At 41.0% G+C, this 19,084-nt stretch overlaps 2 protein-coding genes across 2 annotated transcripts; one reads left to right on the top strand and one right to left on the bottom strand.

Moving 5' to 3' along the window:
* Positions 1-386: 386 nt before the first annotated feature.
* Cacybp (calcyclin binding protein) lies at positions 387-12,401 on the top strand. Its single transcript, XM_051147663.1, has 6 exons — positions 387-568; positions 4,819-5,035; positions 7,143-7,239; positions 7,682-7,781; positions 9,938-10,035; positions 11,639-12,401. The coding sequence occupies exons 1-6, from the start codon at positions 548-550 to the stop codon at positions 11,793-11,795; spliced, it is 690 nt and encodes a 229-aa protein (XP_051003620.1). The 5' UTR covers positions 387-547; the 3' UTR covers positions 11,796-12,401.
* Positions 12,402-15,165: 2,764 nt separating this feature from the next.
* Mrps14 (mitochondrial ribosomal protein S14) lies at positions 15,166-17,062 on the bottom strand. Its single transcript, XM_051147662.1, has 2 exons — positions 16,893-17,062; positions 15,166-15,417 (listed from the first exon to the last, which is right to left on the bottom strand). The coding sequence occupies exons 1-2, from the start codon at positions 16,995-16,997 to the stop codon at positions 15,235-15,237; spliced, it is 288 nt and encodes a 95-aa protein (XP_051003619.1). The 5' UTR covers positions 16,998-17,062; the 3' UTR covers positions 15,166-15,234.
* Between the last annotated feature and the right edge of the window lie 2,022 nt (positions 17,063-19,084).

Here is a 19,084-nt window from a genome sequence, read left to right as displayed (position 1 = left end):
AGTTATCTTCCTCTCTTAACTAATCTGTCCTGTCCGGACGTAACTTTCTTCCGGGGCGCTCCTTTGTTCTTCTCTCACAGCAGCCGAAGACAAGATGGCCGAATGGCTACCCCGGCGTCCTAGCGGCGGAAGCAGCCCTTTCTCCAACCACTTCCCATTGGGTCCCCTGAATGCTGTGCATTAGTTCCGGGGCAGGTCACGCAGAGGTTCCGAGCGAAGACTGCGCAGCCAGGCTACGCCGTAACGGAAATGACGTCTCAGTTGCTAGGGCGGAAGGAAAAGGCTGGACGCTTCTTGAACACTCGCGAGAATTGAGCGTTGCTAGGCGACCCGGCTGGAGGGCGGGACTAGACTCGGCGGGGCGGAGCTGGGCGGAGCCTCGCGAAGGTTCCAGAGGCGTCGCGTGCGGAGGGCGGGCCGCCGAGTCGCGCCGGGTTCGTGTGTCTCGCTGGCCGGCCGTGCGACGTTCGCGAGTGGCGTGTTCGGCTCTTCCTGTGTTCTCCTGTGCACCGCTGCAGCTCCCTCCTCAGGCCTGACCCGCCACACCATGGCTTCCACTTTGGAGGAGGTAGGGGTCGGCCTCGACCCGGCGGCCCGTGCCTTTCCCCGGGCTCATACTCTCAACCCCTGCCCCTGTGGCGGTCCCGCGGCCTCCGCGCCGCCACCTGCCTGGGCCCGGCCGGCCGCGGTCAGAAGGTCGGGGGTGTGTCGGGAGCCCAGAGTTTGGCGCGGTTAGTGGTAGGCTCGCGGGTGATTGCCCCCTGTCGTTTGCCTGAGGTCCTCTCGGCTCCCGGTTCAGGAACCTTCATTAAATTAAACCTCATTGCAAAAGCTGTTAGCTCTGAGCCGGGGGCAGCTGGAAGGAATTCCTATGCCCGCACGACATTCATTCCGTAGGGTGATTATACATCCCCTGTTATTTCTGGACGCCTTGGGCAGTGCTTACGGTTTTAGTTTTTACTTAGCTCCAGAGGCGGACCTGCAGGCCTTACACACTCTAGGGAAGAGCTCTACCATTGCGTTACATCCCCAGTCTTTGTGTAGAAAAGCATTCTTAAAAGTAGTTGAAAATTTAGTTGGAGGTAATGGTCGGAAATTGCGTGGCGTCTATTTTTAGGTCTGTAAACAATAAACGTGGATGACTTGACTGTTTTAGATCCTTACTCAGCTACAAAACAGGAATGATAATTGAATTGCTCGTTTTCTGGCCTATATTGGTTTTAGGTGATTGATATATTGTGATTACAGAAGCGTTGGTTAAGATTCTCTTTCCGGAAAATTTCTCCTCCCTTTGAAAAGCAAGACATCGGCTTTAAACGGAGAAAAACTGAGAAGTTATGGTGGTCTTGGCCACCACGTGCTCACATGGAGAGTCCGCAGTGGCCTAGCCGTTGTGCATACAGGTAGTTAGCTCAGGGTTAACCCTGTCCAAAGGAAGGATCTTTCCTTAACTTTAGGTTTGAAGATAGGCATATAGGGAGGGGCACGTTTTTTCTTCTGACATAAAATTCACCTTATACAATCACATTGTGTACAGTTCAATTTTCTTGTTGTGCAGCCATCACTATTACCTAGTTGCAGAATATTTTCATCTCCTCAAGTAGAAATCCATTGAATAGGTGCCTCATCTAGCTGGACTGGTGCCTGGTTTCTAGTCCATCGGTGGATCAGTATACCCTTCCTTTTTAAGGTTGAGTAATATCCCATTGCAAGGACACAATGCATACTCATTTGTTGGCACATGGCTTGTTTCTCCAGCTGGTTGACTGAATCCTTGTAAACAAGTTTTGGTTTGTACGCATGTTTTTAGTCCATGTGCCTGATAATAAAAGGAAGCTACCATTGCCACAAGGATTGCATAGAAGGTACTAGTTCTCCATATACTCACAAATTTGTTATTTTCTTGGGTGGTTTTGTTGTTCATATGATACCATTCAAGTGAATGTGTAGTACCACCTTAAGGATTTGTTGTATATCTTCCTTTCTGTTTGTGTGTGTTCCTGGTGTCTTTTCAGGGAAAAACTGGGTTCTTCCATTTTAGCAATCTGGGGGTGGGGTAGGTCTCAATAAGTAGTAGCCTTGGCCTTTCTCTGCCTCCAGAGGGGTAGAACTAAAGGCATACACTGCCAGGCCAGGCCAAGCACGTTGGTTTTAAAGCCCCCATTGAATAACTAGGAAACAAATTCAAAGGGAATACATATTTACATACAGAAAACAAATGCGTGCAAGAAGGAAGGAAGAAAAATTAGAAGAGAAAGTGGGTAGGGAGCTGCTCTCTCTCGTCTCAGTCACCTTAAAGTTTGGATACAGAGCCGGCACTATCATTGGTTTCAGGGCTGATGAACACAAAAATGGAGCAATGCCTCTTCCGTAAATCACTTCAGTTGATATCTTACTAAAGAGTACTTAGAGCTAACACTGGCCATAGAGATGGTCTGGGAATTCTTCCATGAATCAGCTAGAAAAGAATTCCCATTTCAGTCAAAAGCAAAACCTCTTACTTAGATTTGATATATTTCCTTTCACCTTTTTGTTAAGTAAATCTTTATTCTGGGAGTAAGTATTTGCTTTACTTTTAATATTTTTATTATGTTGGCATTAGAATCCATTTAAATTTTGAAACCACTGTAAGACTTTGGATGAAAAACCTTGATTTTTTATATTCGAAAGATGAGTGTGCAGTTTTGGATCTTAGGATCAATTTTTCTTGAGATTGTGAACAGGAGCTTCACTGTTGGTCTTTGTCTAAACTGTCTGCGATTAGTAAGTACAACAAATGAGATCATAACGGCCACAGAGTAATGAGCTATTATAAGATGAACACTGACTAACTTCTTTTTACTACCTAATAGCTAGCATTTAAAAGATTTTTAAAAATTATTTTATTTCTTGAGATTATAATAAATTACATCACTTCCTCCTTCCTCCAAACCCTCCTATTTGAGCATTCTGCAGCTCTCTTGCTCTCCCTTACACTATCTCCTTCTCTTCTTCTTTTCATTAATTGATATATACGTGCTTAAGTCTATGTAATGTGTAGGTAAGTTTTCAGGACTGACCATATGGTACTGGCTAACAAATTGGTGTGCTCTTCCTTAGGGAAGACTTTCTCATGCTCTCAGCCTTTTTTCTTTGCCTGTAGTTCCCTGTTGTAGGCTTGAGGCTTCATGGGCGTTCCTTGTCCACCTTCTCGTGTCTGTTGTTCTTGTTCAGCTCAGGGTTAGGCAGTCATGCTGGTAAGGTGTTTTGAGTGGATGTAGCTCACAATCTCACAACAAATTCCTGTAACCTCTGACTCTTAACAGTCTTAACCACTCCCACATCCAAAAGTGCTTGAGCCTTTGCATACCTTAGGTTGAGGGGGTTACAGATCTATCCATTGGGACTGGACTCTACAACTCTGTTTTGATTGTGGTTTTCTATAATGGACTCTGAACAGTTGTGTAAATGGGGCATTTAAGAATTTTTAACATTGAGTCTTTTATTTAGTACTAAGGTATAAAATAAGGTGGCTGTTTTTCAGGTCAGCTTACCAATTAATTACTCATAATTATGTCAGAGGACAGTTGGGCAAAATACTTAAGCCCATTGATTTGTGTTTATGTTTATACCTTATATAGCAAGTGTATGCAACTGTCCACGGAGGCCAGAAGAGGACATCAACACCTTGGAAGTAGAATTAGATTTGTGACCTGCCTGGTGTGGGTGCTGGGAACTAAACTTTCCACTGTCTGTTGAAAGAACTGCATGGGTCTTAATCACTGAGCCATCTCTTCAGCCCCAGCCCACTGATTTTCTAGCATTGTCTTTTTTTTTTTTTTTTGGTTTTTTGAGACAGGGTTTTTCTGTGATACCCTTGGCTTCCCTAGACTCGATTCTGTAGACCAGGATGGCCTCGAATTCACAGCAATCCACTTGGCCTCTACCTCTGCCTCCTAAGAGTGCTGGGATTAAAGGTGTGCGCCACCACGCCTGCCTCTAGCATTGTCTTTAGTGAAGTTCCACATTATGTGTTTGTCTCTAGAAAGCAGAGGGCTTACCTGGTGTATTGTCATGACAAGAGAACAACAGTTCTTCAAAGACCGTTTCCAAGAGTGTGTTCATGGGGTTAGACATCTAGGTTTCCTTTCTGTGGTCTCAGTTTCTACTAAAAGGTCAATCCAACTGCTTTTTTCTTAGAAGCAGAGTATCTATACATTTATTTACCATGGCACATGTGGAAATCAGAAGATCTTGAGGGTATTGATTCTCCTTTCACTGATCCTGGAAATTGGACTCAGCCATCAGGATTGGCAGTGAGCACCTTTATCCATTTAACCATCTTGCTGACTTTTTAAAAATCTTCTTTTTGTCTTAAAAGTTCAAATTCTGAGTTAGGAGAATCAATGAGAACTGAGAAAGTGTAGCCTTCAGTTACCTCAGTAACAGCCATAGTACTTCCCAGTCAGATGGATTCTTATCTCTTTTACTATAATATTTAAATTTTTCTAGCATGTGATGCCTAGACTTGGTGTTATCAGGACATCTATGAACAACTTTTTTCTATTTTTGTACTTTTAAATCTGCCAAGATTCCTTTTCAGTGTTCTAGAACAAAGGTAGGTAACAGCCTACCACACTGGAAAATATAGGCTTGATTGCTATTGATCTAAGATTGTTTTTCTTTAATAAAAAGGAAGTTTGAGTATTTACAGTTTAATGAACAATAAATAATTAATTTTGCAACTCTTAAATTAAAATGAACTTAGTTTTTAGTTCTTCAGTAAGTTAAATTCAGCAGCAGGCCTTATTTATCTTGTTTACCTCTATTTTAACACAGTTGCAGAAAGACCTAGAAGAGGTCAAAGTGCTGCTGGAAAAGTCCACTAGGAAAAGAGTACGTGACACTCTCACAAGTGAAAAATCCAAGATTGAGACAGAAATGAAGAACAAGATGCAACAGAAGTCACAGAAGAAACCAGAACTTGACAATGAAAAGCCAGCTGCTATGGTTGCTCCTCTTACAACAGGATATACTGTGAAAATCAGTAATTATGGTATGACCCGTTTAACTTTATCTAGTGTTCTGCCAAACAGAAATGACTACATAATTGTGTGTGTGTAGTTTATGACTTTTTAAAAATATTAACATTTGGTTTTTACGTGTGTTTCAGTATATATGAAAACAGCATTAGATAAGTATACTCGGAGGCCAAATTAACATATTTATGATGAAGAATTAGGATCTGTCTGTCTGTCTGCCCATCCATCTATCTATCTTGGCTTTGCTTTTTGTGTGAGACTCTTGGCTTGTAGTTCATTTTGTCCTTGAACTCTCAGATCCACCTGCCTTGTGTGCCACAGGCTCACTCTGCTTTACCAGACATCTTATTGTGTTGTTCAGGCTGTTTTTAGAAGTCAGCTTGGGCTCAAGAGTTGCTCCCACTTACGCCTCTCAGGGGGCGGGGAGCCTAGCTGTGCACCACCGTGCTGTGCTTAGGGATTGGAATCTTAAACTTGCATTCAACTTCATCTCGAAAGGGCTGGAGTTACACCTTATTTATTTTATTTTTATTATTTTTAGACTACTTAGAAACGTAGAAATGGTTATTGAATTAGACAGTATTTATGTTTAGCTTTTCAGCTTAATGGAGAATTGGTAATTTCCCAGAGACAGGGTCTGAATATGTAGCCCAAGCTGGCTTTGAACCCCCTGTGTAACTGATGATGGCTTTGAATTCCTGCTTCTCCTGATTGCACCTCACAGTGCTAGGATTATGTGTGTCACCATGCCACGATCTGTCAAGTTTTAGGTGGAGGACAAAATTATTTAACAAACAGATAAATAAGTATTTACTGGGCATAGTGGCACATGCCTGTAATCTTAGCTGCTTAGGTGGCTATGGTAGGAAAATTGCAATTTTGAGGCCAGTTTTTGGCAGTTTAGATCCTTTCTTAGAATAGAAAAATAAGTGCTGGAATGAAACTCAGTAGTAGAGGGCTTCCTGGTATTCACAAGGCTAAGGGTTCCAACTCTAAAAGGAAAGATAATTTTTTTGGAGAAAGAAGAAACACATTTAATAATTGTAGTTTTATTCTAACAAATAACATTTCGGGCTTAGATTTAAAAACTGAATTTGAGTCTACATTCTCCCACTTGTTGGATGCCTAGTCTCAACAATAGTACTGTTTTTAGAAGTACTGTTTGACCTGGGCAGTGGTGGCGCATGCCTTTAATCTCAGCACTTGGGAGGCCGAGGCAGGTGGATCTTTGTGACTTTGAGGCTAGCCTGGTCTACAGAGTGAGTCCAGGACAGCCAAGGATACACAGAGAAATCCTGTCTCAACAACAACAACCCCCAACAAAACAAAACAAAACAAAACAAAAAAATGGTGCCTGGAGAGATGGCTCAGTGGATAAAAGCACTGTCTACCCTTCCAGAGGTCCTGAGTTCAATTCCCAGCAATCACATGGTGGCTCACAACTATCTATACTGGAATGTGATGCCCTCTTCTGGCCTGCAGGCACACATGCAGATAGAGTGCTCATACATAAAATAAGGCAATGAAATTTTTAAAAAATAGAAGTACTGTTTGAGACCATAGCTTCTCCATCTTGGAGATTTTTTTTTTTAATGATTCCTTTTTGTTTCTTATGCACATTGGTGTTGTGTTGGGGGGTAAGGGGAGTCCCTTGGAACTGGAATTACAATTGTGAGCTGCTATGTGGGTGCTGGGAATTAAACCAGGGTCTTCTAGAAGAGCAGCCAGTGCTCTTAACCTCTGACCCATCACTCCAGTCCCCTATCTTGAGAATTTTTTAACTTTCAGTTTTTTGTTTTTCCCATGTCTCTGTTACTGGATTTTCATTTTCTGGAGTTTTATTTTCCAAATTTTATTTATGTGTATGCATGTTTTATTTGCATGTATGTCTGTACTACCTGAGTCCAGAAGAAGGTATCTGATATCCTTGTATTAGAGTTATAGGTGCTTATGAGCTGCTGTGTTGGTTCTGGACTTTGAACTCTGGTTCTCTGGGAGAACAGCCAGTGTTCTTAACTGCTAGGCAATTTTTCAGGGCCTCTATGTGGTTTTTATAAGTCATATCCTCTTGCTCTATAGACAGTTTCAGATACTACTGTTCCATCTTTTTTGTTTTGCCAGGATGGGATCAGTCAGATAAGTTTGTGAAAATCTACATTACCTTAACTGGAGTCCATCAAGTTCCCACTGAGAATGTACAGGTACACTTCACAGAGAGGTGAGTTCTTGTTATGGGAAGTACAGTGCTCATTGCCTTATCATGGGACTCTTGTCTTCGGTATGGCTTCCAAACGTGCTTAAATTTAGACTTAACTATACTCTAACTTTTAAAGAAGTGGGACGACTGAGTCTATACACTAACCCAGCTAGCTGTTCTCAATCTGGGGATTGAAGGATCCTTTCACAGGAGTCACATGTCACATTACATGTTAGTTACATTATAATTTATAACAGTAGCAAAATGACAGTTATGAAGTAACAACAAAATAATGTTACGGTTGTGGTCAGCACAGCATGAGGAGCTGTAGTAAAAGGTCCCAGCACGTTAGGAGGCTGAGAGCTGCTGTGCTAGACTGAAACTGGTTATTTACTGTTTCAAGAGCTGTGGAATGCCTGTGTTATAGAACCAGAAAGATAATGCAGCCACTGTTGGGTTGTAGGTCATTTGATCTTTTGGTAAAAAATCTCAACGGCAAGAATTACTCCATGATTGTGAACAATCTTTTGAAACCCATCTCTGTGGAAAGCAGTTCAAAAAAAGTGAGTATCTTTTTTTTTTTTTTCCAAAATATTATAAAAACCTTATTAAATTGAATCTGGCTAATTTAGGCTGGAGAAGAACTAAAAATTCTCTGCTGTATCTGTTACTGGTAATGTATAGTCTCCTGACTGATGTGTAAGTAGTCTGTTACTGGAACAGCTATTCTTAAGTACTTCTGGTGTCTACTTCTGCACTGCAGTGGCAGAGTAGATCATTTAGCCCATGAAATGTAAAATTAATAATTTACTGTTTGGTCCTTTGAAGAAAGTTTGCCAATTCATTGTAGAGTATTATTCTAAGAAAGGTTTTAAGAGATCACTGTGAGTTCAAGAACAGCAAAGGCTACAGCAAAGAAACCCTGTCTTGAAAAACAAAACAAAAACATAAAAAAATAAAAAGTGAGTTTTAGTGCCAGTGTTATCACTTAGTAGTGTGACCTCTGACATTTCTTTGCCTCATTTTCCCCATTTGCACAGTAATTATTAAAATGGTATACTGACAGATAGGAAACATTAACATTAATAGTTTTAATAGTATTAGGTGCATTTTATATAAATTGTGATACATGCAAGGATCTCTTTAAGTACTTAGCTTAGTTGTTGAAGTTGTAAAAATACATTTTTCAAATAACCCCCCAAAACTGTTGCTCATACTTTTTACAAACTCATAGTCTTTTCCAGTTTAAGAAAGTGATATTTAGTATATCAGATATATAGACATGTAATTCTTCCTGTTAGGTATTTGCTTAAAAGTAGTAGTAAAAGCCAGATACCTTCATTTGTTAATCTGAGTTGAAGGACTAATCAAGGCATCTAGGAGTTAGATAGCTCATTGTTGAAAGTGTTCCCCTTCCTTGCTCTCCCTTCAGACATGTTCCCCTCTATTTTTCCTTAAATCACTGAGATTCAGCCAGTCCTTTCAACGCACTATGTCTGTTTCACCTAGGAGCTTTTCTTTTTGCTCTCTACAGTGTCCTTCTTTCAAGTCTTAGGCTTTAATTGGATCACATTTATCACAGAGAAGCCCTTCTAATGAAGTTCTCCCCATACTTCCCATTAACAGTTTCTTTAAGAGTGTGGGGGGGGGGGCGCACGGGCCACACATGTACACGCTTCCATGGTGATCAGAAGATGGCCTCCTGTCAGCCCTTGCCTTCTAACTTGTTGGGACAGGCTCTTGCTGGTTCACTAGCAGCAGGCTAGCTAGCCCACAACCTTCTTGGGATTCTCCTGTCCCCTTGCCATAGGACTGCTGTGACTACAGCTGTGGGTGACCGTGTCTAGCTTTTTACTTGGGTTCTAGACATCTGCATGACATGCTATTCTAGCCAAGTTTCTATTGCTGCGATAAAACACCAAGACTAACATATCCAGATCATAGTCCATCATGAAGGGAACTCAAGGTAGGAACAGAAGTCAAGGCTTAAACATACTGGCTTGTTCTCTGGGGCTTGCCCTCCTCACCCTCGCTTTCTCACTCTCTTGCCTCCCCAAGTGCTGGGATTAGAGGCATGCACCACCTCGACTGGCTTCTGTCTTCTTATGCAACCCAAGACCCACATACTACCCTTAGTAGACTGGGCCCTCCCTGCCAACAGTTAATCAAGAAAATTTCCTCTGAACTTGCCACAGGCAGTCTGATGGCTCCTCTTCCCAGGTACTCTAGGTTGTGTCAAATTGACAAGAACAAACCAGCAAAACCCACCAAGACACATGCACTTGGGCTTTACCTACTGAACTGCAAGGTCGGTTTAGTGGAAAGGTCTATGAAACGGTCTCAGGTAACCCAGGCATACTCCATCCCACTAAGTAGCTAAAGATGACCTTGAACTCTTGATAATCCTATGATCTCTCAAGTGCTGAGGTTACAGGTGTGTGCCACAATGCCCTGTTTATGTGATAGTAGGCATCAACCAAGGGCTTTACAAATTCAAGCACTCTGCTGAGCTGCATCTCCAGCCCTATCTTTGGGACTTGATGGCATTATCATTGAAAGTATTCAGGTTTTTCTTGTTTTATTCTAGCCAATTCATAAAAGGATTGCTAGCACCAAGAATGCATATTAATGTACTAGCCACTTGATTGTGTAAATTACTATTTTCTAAATATTCATGCTTATTTTTCTTTCAAACTCCATCTGTCTCCTTTTCGTCCAGGTCAAGACTGATACAGTTATTATCTTATGTAAAAAGAAAGCAGAAAACACACGATGGGACTACTTAACTCAGGTGGAAAAAGAATGCAAAGAGAAAGAGTGAGTCTACTTCCCTTCAAGTTTTACTCTTTTCAGCTGAGGTCACTTTTATGGATAACAACAGCTTTATAGACAGTTTCCTGAGGTCTTGGGCCAACCTCTTGGAGAGAGGGTCTCTCTATTAGGTAGTTCTGGCTGTCCTAGAACTTACCAGACTGGCTTTGAACTCATGTTCTCTGCCTCCTGAGTGCTGGTATTAAAGGCCAGCACTGCTATGCCCAGCCTGTGAGAGCCTATTTGAAGAAGGCAAGGACCAGTTTAAGACAGTTACTATATAGCTTGTTCTTTGGCATTGTTTTTATCCCTGGGCATATTGGTGCATATGGCCTGTTCTCAAATAAATCTGCTCTAGGAATTCTAGAAGAGCTCAGCTTATCCAAATAAGTTGATTCCTTAGATGTCTCTGGGGTGTAGTTGATTTCACACTCATTGGTTTTGTTGACAGGAAGTTTTTTTTGAGGGGTTGGGTGGGGGTGTAAGACAGGTTTTCTCTGTGTATCCTTGGCTGTCCTGGACTTGCTTTGTAGACCAGGCTGTCCTTGGACTCACTGAGGCCCACCTGCCTCTATCTCCCAGAGTGCAGGGATTAAAGGTGTGCACCACTACACTCAGCTGTGTGTGTGTGTGTGTGTGTGTGTGTGTGTGTGTGTGTGTCCCCTGCTGTGTATTTCAAGCTCTGTGTCTCCCAACTAGTGAGATTATATGTATTTACTACCATATTCAGTTTTACTTTTATCCTCCTTAATTAAAAAAATCTTACCAGATGACTTCCATTGTGGATCAGTTCTAAGTTTGCTCCTGTAGTTGGTAGTACCTTCTACTGAGTCACTTACTTATTTTTGTCATTTCTCCCCTGGTAGTCAGCATGCATTTGGGAAGTAGTAGGCTAGAGTTAGACACATGTGACTACTTGAGGCTTAATTTAAGCCTGAGTTTAAATATGAGACTTACAAAAATAAATGTAAAGTTGATTGGCTCTGTTTAGACATTGGTTGAATTCAAATTACTTACCACTTTAATTAAAGACTATAACCTTACACAGATGTATGAATCTCAAGTTTAGTGATTCTTTTTTTCTAACTAAAATTTATTAGTTTCATTATTCATCCCATAATGCATGCTTGTAGGGGTTTGTAGGTTTTTAAATGTGAAGAAATGTGCTTTTAAAAATCAAGTTAGGCCAGGCATGGTGGCGCATGTCTTTAATCCCAGCACTCGGGAGGTAGAGGCAGGTGGATCGCTGTGAGTTTCAGGACAGCCTGGTCTACACAGCAAGTTCAGGGCAGCCAAGGCTAAACAGAAACCTTGTCTAGAAAAACCAAAACAACAACAAAAACCCCACAAGTTAGAAAGGTAATTACTCACATTTGCCTTTTACTTTTGAAATCTCACTGCCTTGTGGTCAGTCCTTGCCATTTGGTGTTCTTCCTTTGTCTACCATGTTCATGTGAGTATGCAGTTTTCTCAGGGTGAACCTAGGCATGCTGTTTGGCTGTATACTTTAGTGTCCCTTCTTTCTAGTCCTAAACTTCCCACCAGTTAAAATGTAAGCATGTTTTCCATGCTTCAGTTTTTCCATTGTAGCCTGTTTTCTTTTTCACAGAAAGCCTTCCTACGACACTGAAGCAGATCCTAGTGAGGGATTAATGAATGTTCTTAAAAAAATTTATGAAGATGGAGATGATGACATGAAGCGAACCATTAATAAAGCATGGGTAGAATCCAGAGAGAAGCAAGCCAGAGAAGACACGGAATTTTGAGACTTTTAAGTCCTTAGGGGAACTGTGATGTTGAACACACATGTTTCCATTAAGGGAATGTTGTTGAACTGCACATAAAATTTGACAGATAACTATTTACACAGCCTTCTAAGTATAGACCACAAATTCTTCATTTCTTACTGGAGGATTTGATTTAAATAAATAATGCTTATTAAACTTTTTCCTTCATTAGCACCCTAGTCATTTTGTTTAAGAAAGGGTTATATGACATTCTTTCTGAAATGTTAAAAAGAAATCTTACATAATGAAAATGTTACATCACATATTTTTGTTCTGGCTGGGAGATAGAAAACAAGTATTTCCCTATATACAACTGACATTAGCTCACAGTAATGTAAAAATAAAACCAAAGTTTTTGCATAAACTTCAAATTTGTACACAAACTTGCAAGTTACTATAGAGCTGTTGTCCATTATTACCAGCTTAAGTAGTGTGTGTGCCATATATTACCATGTACTACTAATTGACTTAAGTATATTTATGAATATAAATTTAGACAAAATACAAATGACAAAAATAGACATCTTGTGTTGGTAAGGACTGCATTGGATCAGATGGCTTTTAAAAAATAACCATGATGTGAAAACTTGAAAATCCATCTATTCCTTTGTTCAATAAAGTTGGAGTTTTACTTAAAAGATCAGTTTTGCTATCTGTTTTGAAGTGTATTCAAAGTTAGGTTTTGTTACTGCATTTGCTGCACTAAGAAGCTGGAGTGATACCAACAAAAAGAGCAATTAGATGCCAGAAGAAAAAGCCAGCAGATCAGTACAACTATAATTAAGAATTAGGTAAAAGGGCTGGGAAAATGGCTCAGAGGTTAAGAGCACTGGCTGTTATTCAAAGGTCTTGAGTTCAGTTCCCAACAGCCACATGGTGGCTCACAACCATCTGTAATGAGATCTGGTGCCCTCTTCTGGTGTGCAGGTGTACATGCAGGAACAACACATAAACAGAATAGGTGGCCGGAAGTATCATGCCTTAGACTGTAGTATTGAAACATGAAATAGACTGGTGAAGCAGATTGCATATTATAAGATTTAGAATAGAAAGTAATATTTGGTAGGGGAAAGTGAATTGTTAATGATATCAATATAACAAAATAGCCTTATTCTCAACATTTACAGCATCAAGGATCTAAGTGTAAAAGTATATAAGTACTAGAAGAGATGGAATTCTATTATAACCCAAGAATGAGAGAAAAGTTGTAATTTAAAATGTAAAAGGAAAATACATGGCAAAAACACACACCAAAACTGATGACATAATGGGAGGTTTCTGCTAATTAGAAATCATTTATAGAAAAAAAGGAGCTGGAGGAGATGACATTTTCTTCAGTGGTGTAGCCACTGGTAAGTTCCGCATGCCTCCAGTAAGTAATCCTAATAAAAGCCATTGTGTCAATACTAAAAACAAGGGAAACAAAAATATGATTAACCCTGTTCTAGAAAGTACTAAGAAAAACCATGCCACCCTAATTTACAATGGGAAAATTCCACTTGATTTTATGTAAGTATAAATATTTACTTTCATGAGTAGGTTATGAAAAATAAATGGATAGCACAAAAAAAATGGAATGTATGCAAAGAACAAATGTTAACAGGACTTTTTATTATGGTAGCAGAAATGGACAATTAACCTTAGAACCACTGAAAAAGAACTAATATTCAAAACAAAAACAAAACCTAACTCACTTTAGTCCATTTCTGCTCTGTTATTTATAGAAATAATAGAAACATTTCTCACCACTTTGGAGGCTTGCTTTGGCAGAGGGTACAAAGGGAATGAAAGTCTTCCAGCCCCTTGATCTCATTTATGAAGGTGAAGCTGTGGCCTTACTTTCTAAAGGCCCTACCACTTCATACCATGGACTGGGCATTAAAGTTCAATACACATTTGGGAGAGACAACTATTTAAGCAATAGTATGCATACTGAGTTTAGTACAAGTTTTTCTCACGTATCTTTATAATATTATTTGTCCATTTTCTGGATTCTGTACCACAATTAGTAGTAATAATAATATACTGCAATTTTGGTATATTGTGAAGAAGTTGGTGACATTGAGTTTTGTTTTTTAATATTTTAAATTTTAATTTATGTGCCTTGGTGTAGGGGTGTCAGATCTTGGAGTTACAGACAGTTGTGAGCTGCCATGTGCTCACAATTAAACCCGAGTCCTTTGGAAGAGCAGGCAGTGCTCTTAACCACTGAGCCATCTCTCCAGCCCTGAGTTGGTTTTCTTTTAAAGATTATTTTTAATTATGTGCACATAAGTGGATATGTACATGTCATTGTGGTTGTCAGAGGTGTTTGGATTCCCCAGGGAGCTGAATTACGTGGTTATGAGCTGTCCAATATGGGTGCTAAGAATTGAACTCTGGTCCCTTGGAAGAGCAGCAAACACTCTGCTGAGCCAGCCCCCAGGAGTTAAGATTTTTATGTAAGATAAATATAGAAAGACTATAAAGGTACCACTCTTTTTTACTTACTAAAAACACATTTCTAGGGTTGGAGAGATGGCTCAGCATGTAACACTCTCAGAGAACCACAGCTCAGTTCCCAGTATCAATCCCAGGTGGCTCTCCAGCTTTAGTGGTACCTGACACCTGGCCTCCCCAAGCACTTGTCCCCCCCCCCCCCCCACGCACATAAACACAGCAAAGAATAAATCTTGAAACAAAATTCATAAGCAACAACAATTTAGGAGCTATGAGTTACCCCTAGTGTATCCTGTGGTCTCTAAGCATCATTTCCTACTAAAAGAGCCAGTATACCCTAAGGACAGGTGTCTGCATCAGGACATATGAGCTAAATGGACCCTTAGGCTAGTAAACAAGGACAGTAAGTAACCTTACAGGATACAGATGCCAAGGGGCTTCAGCCGGTAATAGGACAATAATTGTGAGTAAGAATGAGCAGAGGGGACTGAAGCCCCAAATATATACAAACCTCAAAGTTCACAGGAATGAAAAATGATTGGTTTCCATTTTTAGTGTTAGTATACCAACCTGTTTACTCTAGAAATTTATTACACATTTATCTCAAAGAGACAAAGGAAGCTACCAGGAGTATCACATCATAGGAAAGCAACCTGTCAGCTAGATGGGATGTCTAGGTGTTTTGTGAAGTGATTCTTTAAAAAATATACTTTGCTACTAAGCATCAAACTTGAAGGAAAAACCATACTTTAACAAATAGTTTTTATTCCATTCATACCATGTGTAAGAGTACTATGTCTACTGTAGAGTTAAAAGACAATTTAATAACAGAAATAACCACATTTCTTCATTTAAAATCTAAAAGTAATTTAACTCAGAGTCAGGTAGACTAAACATACTACAGCAAAACCAGGGTTTGGTCTTTTAATAAAGTCTCTTGACAGGATTACCCTCCCGGGCAGCAGCTTCTGAAACTGATTTACCATATTGCTCGCTGGACTCCAGAAAGTAGCCCATGGTCAGCCAAATGGCGGAAGACAATGCGACTAAGCCTCCAACGACGCTTAACACCACGTGGGCGGGATGTCATAATGCACCGGTTTCTGATTCTAACAGGACAGCTATCCCGTGGAAGGGCAGCAATTTCCTCACCAGCCATATCCTAGGGGAAATAGCAGATCATAACAGTGCCTAAAGGAAAGGAAGAACGGGCTACAATCTTAGCCAAAGAACACTGGATATGGTAGTAAGCCTTAACCTTTGAGTAGAAATAAAACAAATGTTTGATTTTTTTTTCTAATAAACTATAACGACAAAGTTCAATATATTTTTACAAGCAACAGATACTGTGTAACCAACACTGAATTACGAAGTAACATCAGCACCCAAAGCTGCATCTGTGCCTCCCTTCTAAGGGCACTGGCTAACATTCACTAACACCATAAGTAAACATTTTTCCTGTTGTAACTATGTCATATGCCCATATATTTTCTCTCTCTTCATTTGTTTGGCTTTTTATTCTACCTATACTGTTTCAAGTGTCACTAATATGCTCAGTCTCTGTGGTTAATTGACAAAAATTTGTATATATGTAATAATTATATACTGGCACATAGTATCTTTTCTCTCTTAGCAAATTCAAGTAAATATAGTACTAAGACTATTACGCTATATTTTTAGCACAGTACTTCTTCACCTTATAACTCCAAGTGTGTGCCCATTGACCAATTGTGCTTGACCCCTACAGACTCCCATCTCTTGGCAGCCACCATTCTGTTTCCATAGTCAAACGAGTTGCCCAAAGCTCTCTTTTTCTATTTAGTGGAAGAAATGTAAGACCCCAGATTGTGGTAAAAGGCACAACAGAGTGGCCCCGGAACTCAGTTTTCTGCTCATTTAGCTTAAACCAGATGAGATTTAAAAGGATGTATATCAGCCAAGCAGTGGTGATGCACACCTTTAATCTTAGCACTTGAAAAGCAGAAGACAGATGTATCTCTGAGTATGAGGTCTATAGATGGGTTCCAGGACAGCCAGAGCTACACAGAGAAACCCTATCTTGGGGGAAAAAAATCATTCTGCCAAACTTGTATACATGTTTGTTTTTTTATATGAACTTTCAGCAAGGTAGGTAGCCTTGAGTTTAACTTATAATTTCCTACAAGCCTCTTTAGTACCACTTAAGTGTAAAACCTTGTACCTCAGGTGCCAAACAGGTGTGACACCCTTTTATTTAGCCAGAAGTACATAACAAGAAAGAAAGGCAAAATGCCCCTCCTAACTATGGAGGGCACAGGAGTTCAGGAGGGCACATAGCTCATGCATCAGCAACCCCTCCAAATGTCTGAGGGTTCCAAGACCAGGATGAAATTGGGGAGACTTTAGGTCAAAATATTTCTGGTTTCTATTTGGTCACTACTCACTAGTCTTTCTAGGGACTGCAGGAATGAGTGAACAGTTATCCTTTTTCCTAAACTTACCAAAGTCAAATATAAGGCTATTTAGGTTGATTTGAGTATCTCATCTCATTCTTCAGAAATTATATTAATACGAAGTTACAATAAAATAGCATCAAGAAAAATCTGAAGTCAGTTAATTTTGTCAAAAAAAAAGGGGGGGGGGATTAAACTGGCTAACCTGAAGGTCTTTTGGCAAAATGGTATTTTTTCTGAGTGCATTGATCCGAAGCCTCTCATCCGCATATTCATAAGCCATTTTTCGTCTCTTCACATCTCGCAACATTTTCCAGTCTACATAGTAGCCTCGAACTTGACCTGCCGCTGATGGAGGAACCACCTAGAAAACAGAAGCAAGGACCGTGGGTGCTGCATGTGTTTTTCCAATCTTATAAACTAGCTTCAGTCACTACTTACGACTTTCAGCAATGAAGAATTTAGTTACATTTATTTGGCACGTTTGCATGAATGTGTGCTTGTGTATGTGGATGGGCATGTGTGTATGGAGGTGAGAGGGTAACGTTAGTGAGTCAGTTTTCTCCTCCACCACATGGGTTCTCAGGATCGAACCAGACAGGCTTGGTGGCAAGTATTACCCACTGAGCCATTTTACTAGCTCAATACTTAACATATTAAAAAATGTATTACATTTATTTATTTGTGTGTGCATGTGCATACAACTCTTGTGGAAACCAGATGACAATCTGCAGGAGTGCTCCTTTTTCTTAAACCGTTGTCACCTGCTCCCACACCCTCATGTTCCGATGACTTCAATGTCCCTTAGTTGTAAAACTAGAAGCAGTGTAAAGAGGACAGCCCAGTTCCCACTCCCACACCCACCCGCTCAGGGGCGTTTGGATACACTCTACAGCACCGTCAGCTTATCTGTCATCTCTGTCCATTACAGTGGCCATGGATACGGCTAGTAGGCACTGGAAGAGTAAGCAGGACAACTGGGGACATAATTCTTGATATTAATGCACCTAAATTTTCAAATATCAACCAACTTTGGTTTTGGTGCAACTGCAAAAATTAGCATCCCAACTGCGGTATGTTTTATGTGTAAGATACAAACAAGACTTTGAAAACCTGCTTCCAACAGAAGACTGTAAAATGTCTCATGAAGCATTCTAATCTTGACTTGTTAGAATACGGATATACCCGGCTAAACATATCTATCAAAATTACCTGCACCTGCTTTTTAACTTCAATGTAAATACTAGAAGAGTTATAAATCACCGTTGTGGTTTGCCTTGCATTTTTATTGGATAAAACCGCCAGATGTGACCTAACCACATTCCTAAAATCGAATTTCTTTTTTTTTTTTTAATTTGTTTATTATTTATACAGTGATCTACATATACACCTGTGGGCCAGAAGAGGGCATCAGGTTACATCCTAGATGGTTGTGAGCCACCATGTGGTTGCTGCGAATTGAACGCAGGACCTTTGGAAGAGCAGACAGAACTCTTAACCTCTGAGCCATCTCTCCAGCCCCCCTAAAATCGAATTTCTTAACAAGAGCCTGTATCATCTCCAGCTTGCAAAAAGGCAGAGCTCGGGCGAGTCTTCCTGTCTCTATCAGCACTGTTCCCGACTCTAGTGGCTCTTTCTCTCCAATACACGGATGTGATGTTGCTTCTGTCATAGAAAAGCAAAAGCGCAGGTCAACCTGACACCCTTCCCCAGAAAAACTCCACAAGACTTCTCCAACTTCCTTTGCTACTCTTGCCAGTTTCTGTCCGCATATAACACTGCGACTCCTCAACTCTCCAGCCAGTTCCCTTGCCCTTCCTCCAGCCCTTCAGTTTTAACGGAATGGCCGCTCCCTCCTCGGAATTCTGTCACCGCCGGCTTCCAATCCTCCAGCCCCGTTTTCTTCTCCATTTACTCGCAGTTCCGTATAAACCGGAGTCAACCTCGCAGCTTTCAAATCCCAACTCTACATCTGACCGCCAAATGTCGCCCGCCCGGGCCTCTCCTAACCTAGCCGCAAGGGGAAAGCGGATGGAAGGAGCCCTGGGATTGGTCCCTGCGCGTTACAGGTGAAGGGGTTACGGGGGACCCACAGGATTCGGAATTCAGGGGTGAGGGGGGGCCGGCGAGAAAGGCAAGGGCCTGACCTGCCGGAAAGCCCGCAGCAGCGAGCCCAGGACGGACGCCGCCATGTTGCCTGCCTAGCCACCCAACCCCCGCCGCGTTACGACACCGGAAACTGATTGCGTGAGGGGCGGGGAATGTGCCTCAGAGGGCGGGCCCGGGGCAGGACTTGGCCTATAAGGCGGACAGGTTACATTTAAGATCTCGCGGTATTTCACAGACGTTGGGGTGCAGTGAGGCTACGTGCTCTACAAGAGCCTGTGGTTCCTTTGT

The sequence above is a fragment of the Acomys russatus genome, chromosome 6, assembly GCF_903995435.1.
Source record: "Acomys russatus chromosome 6, mAcoRus1.1, whole genome shotgun sequence".
NCBI classification, from domain to species: domain Eukaryota; kingdom Metazoa; phylum Chordata; class Mammalia; order Rodentia; family Muridae; genus Acomys; species Acomys russatus.
This window is presented reverse-complemented; position numbering and strand designations above follow the sequence as displayed.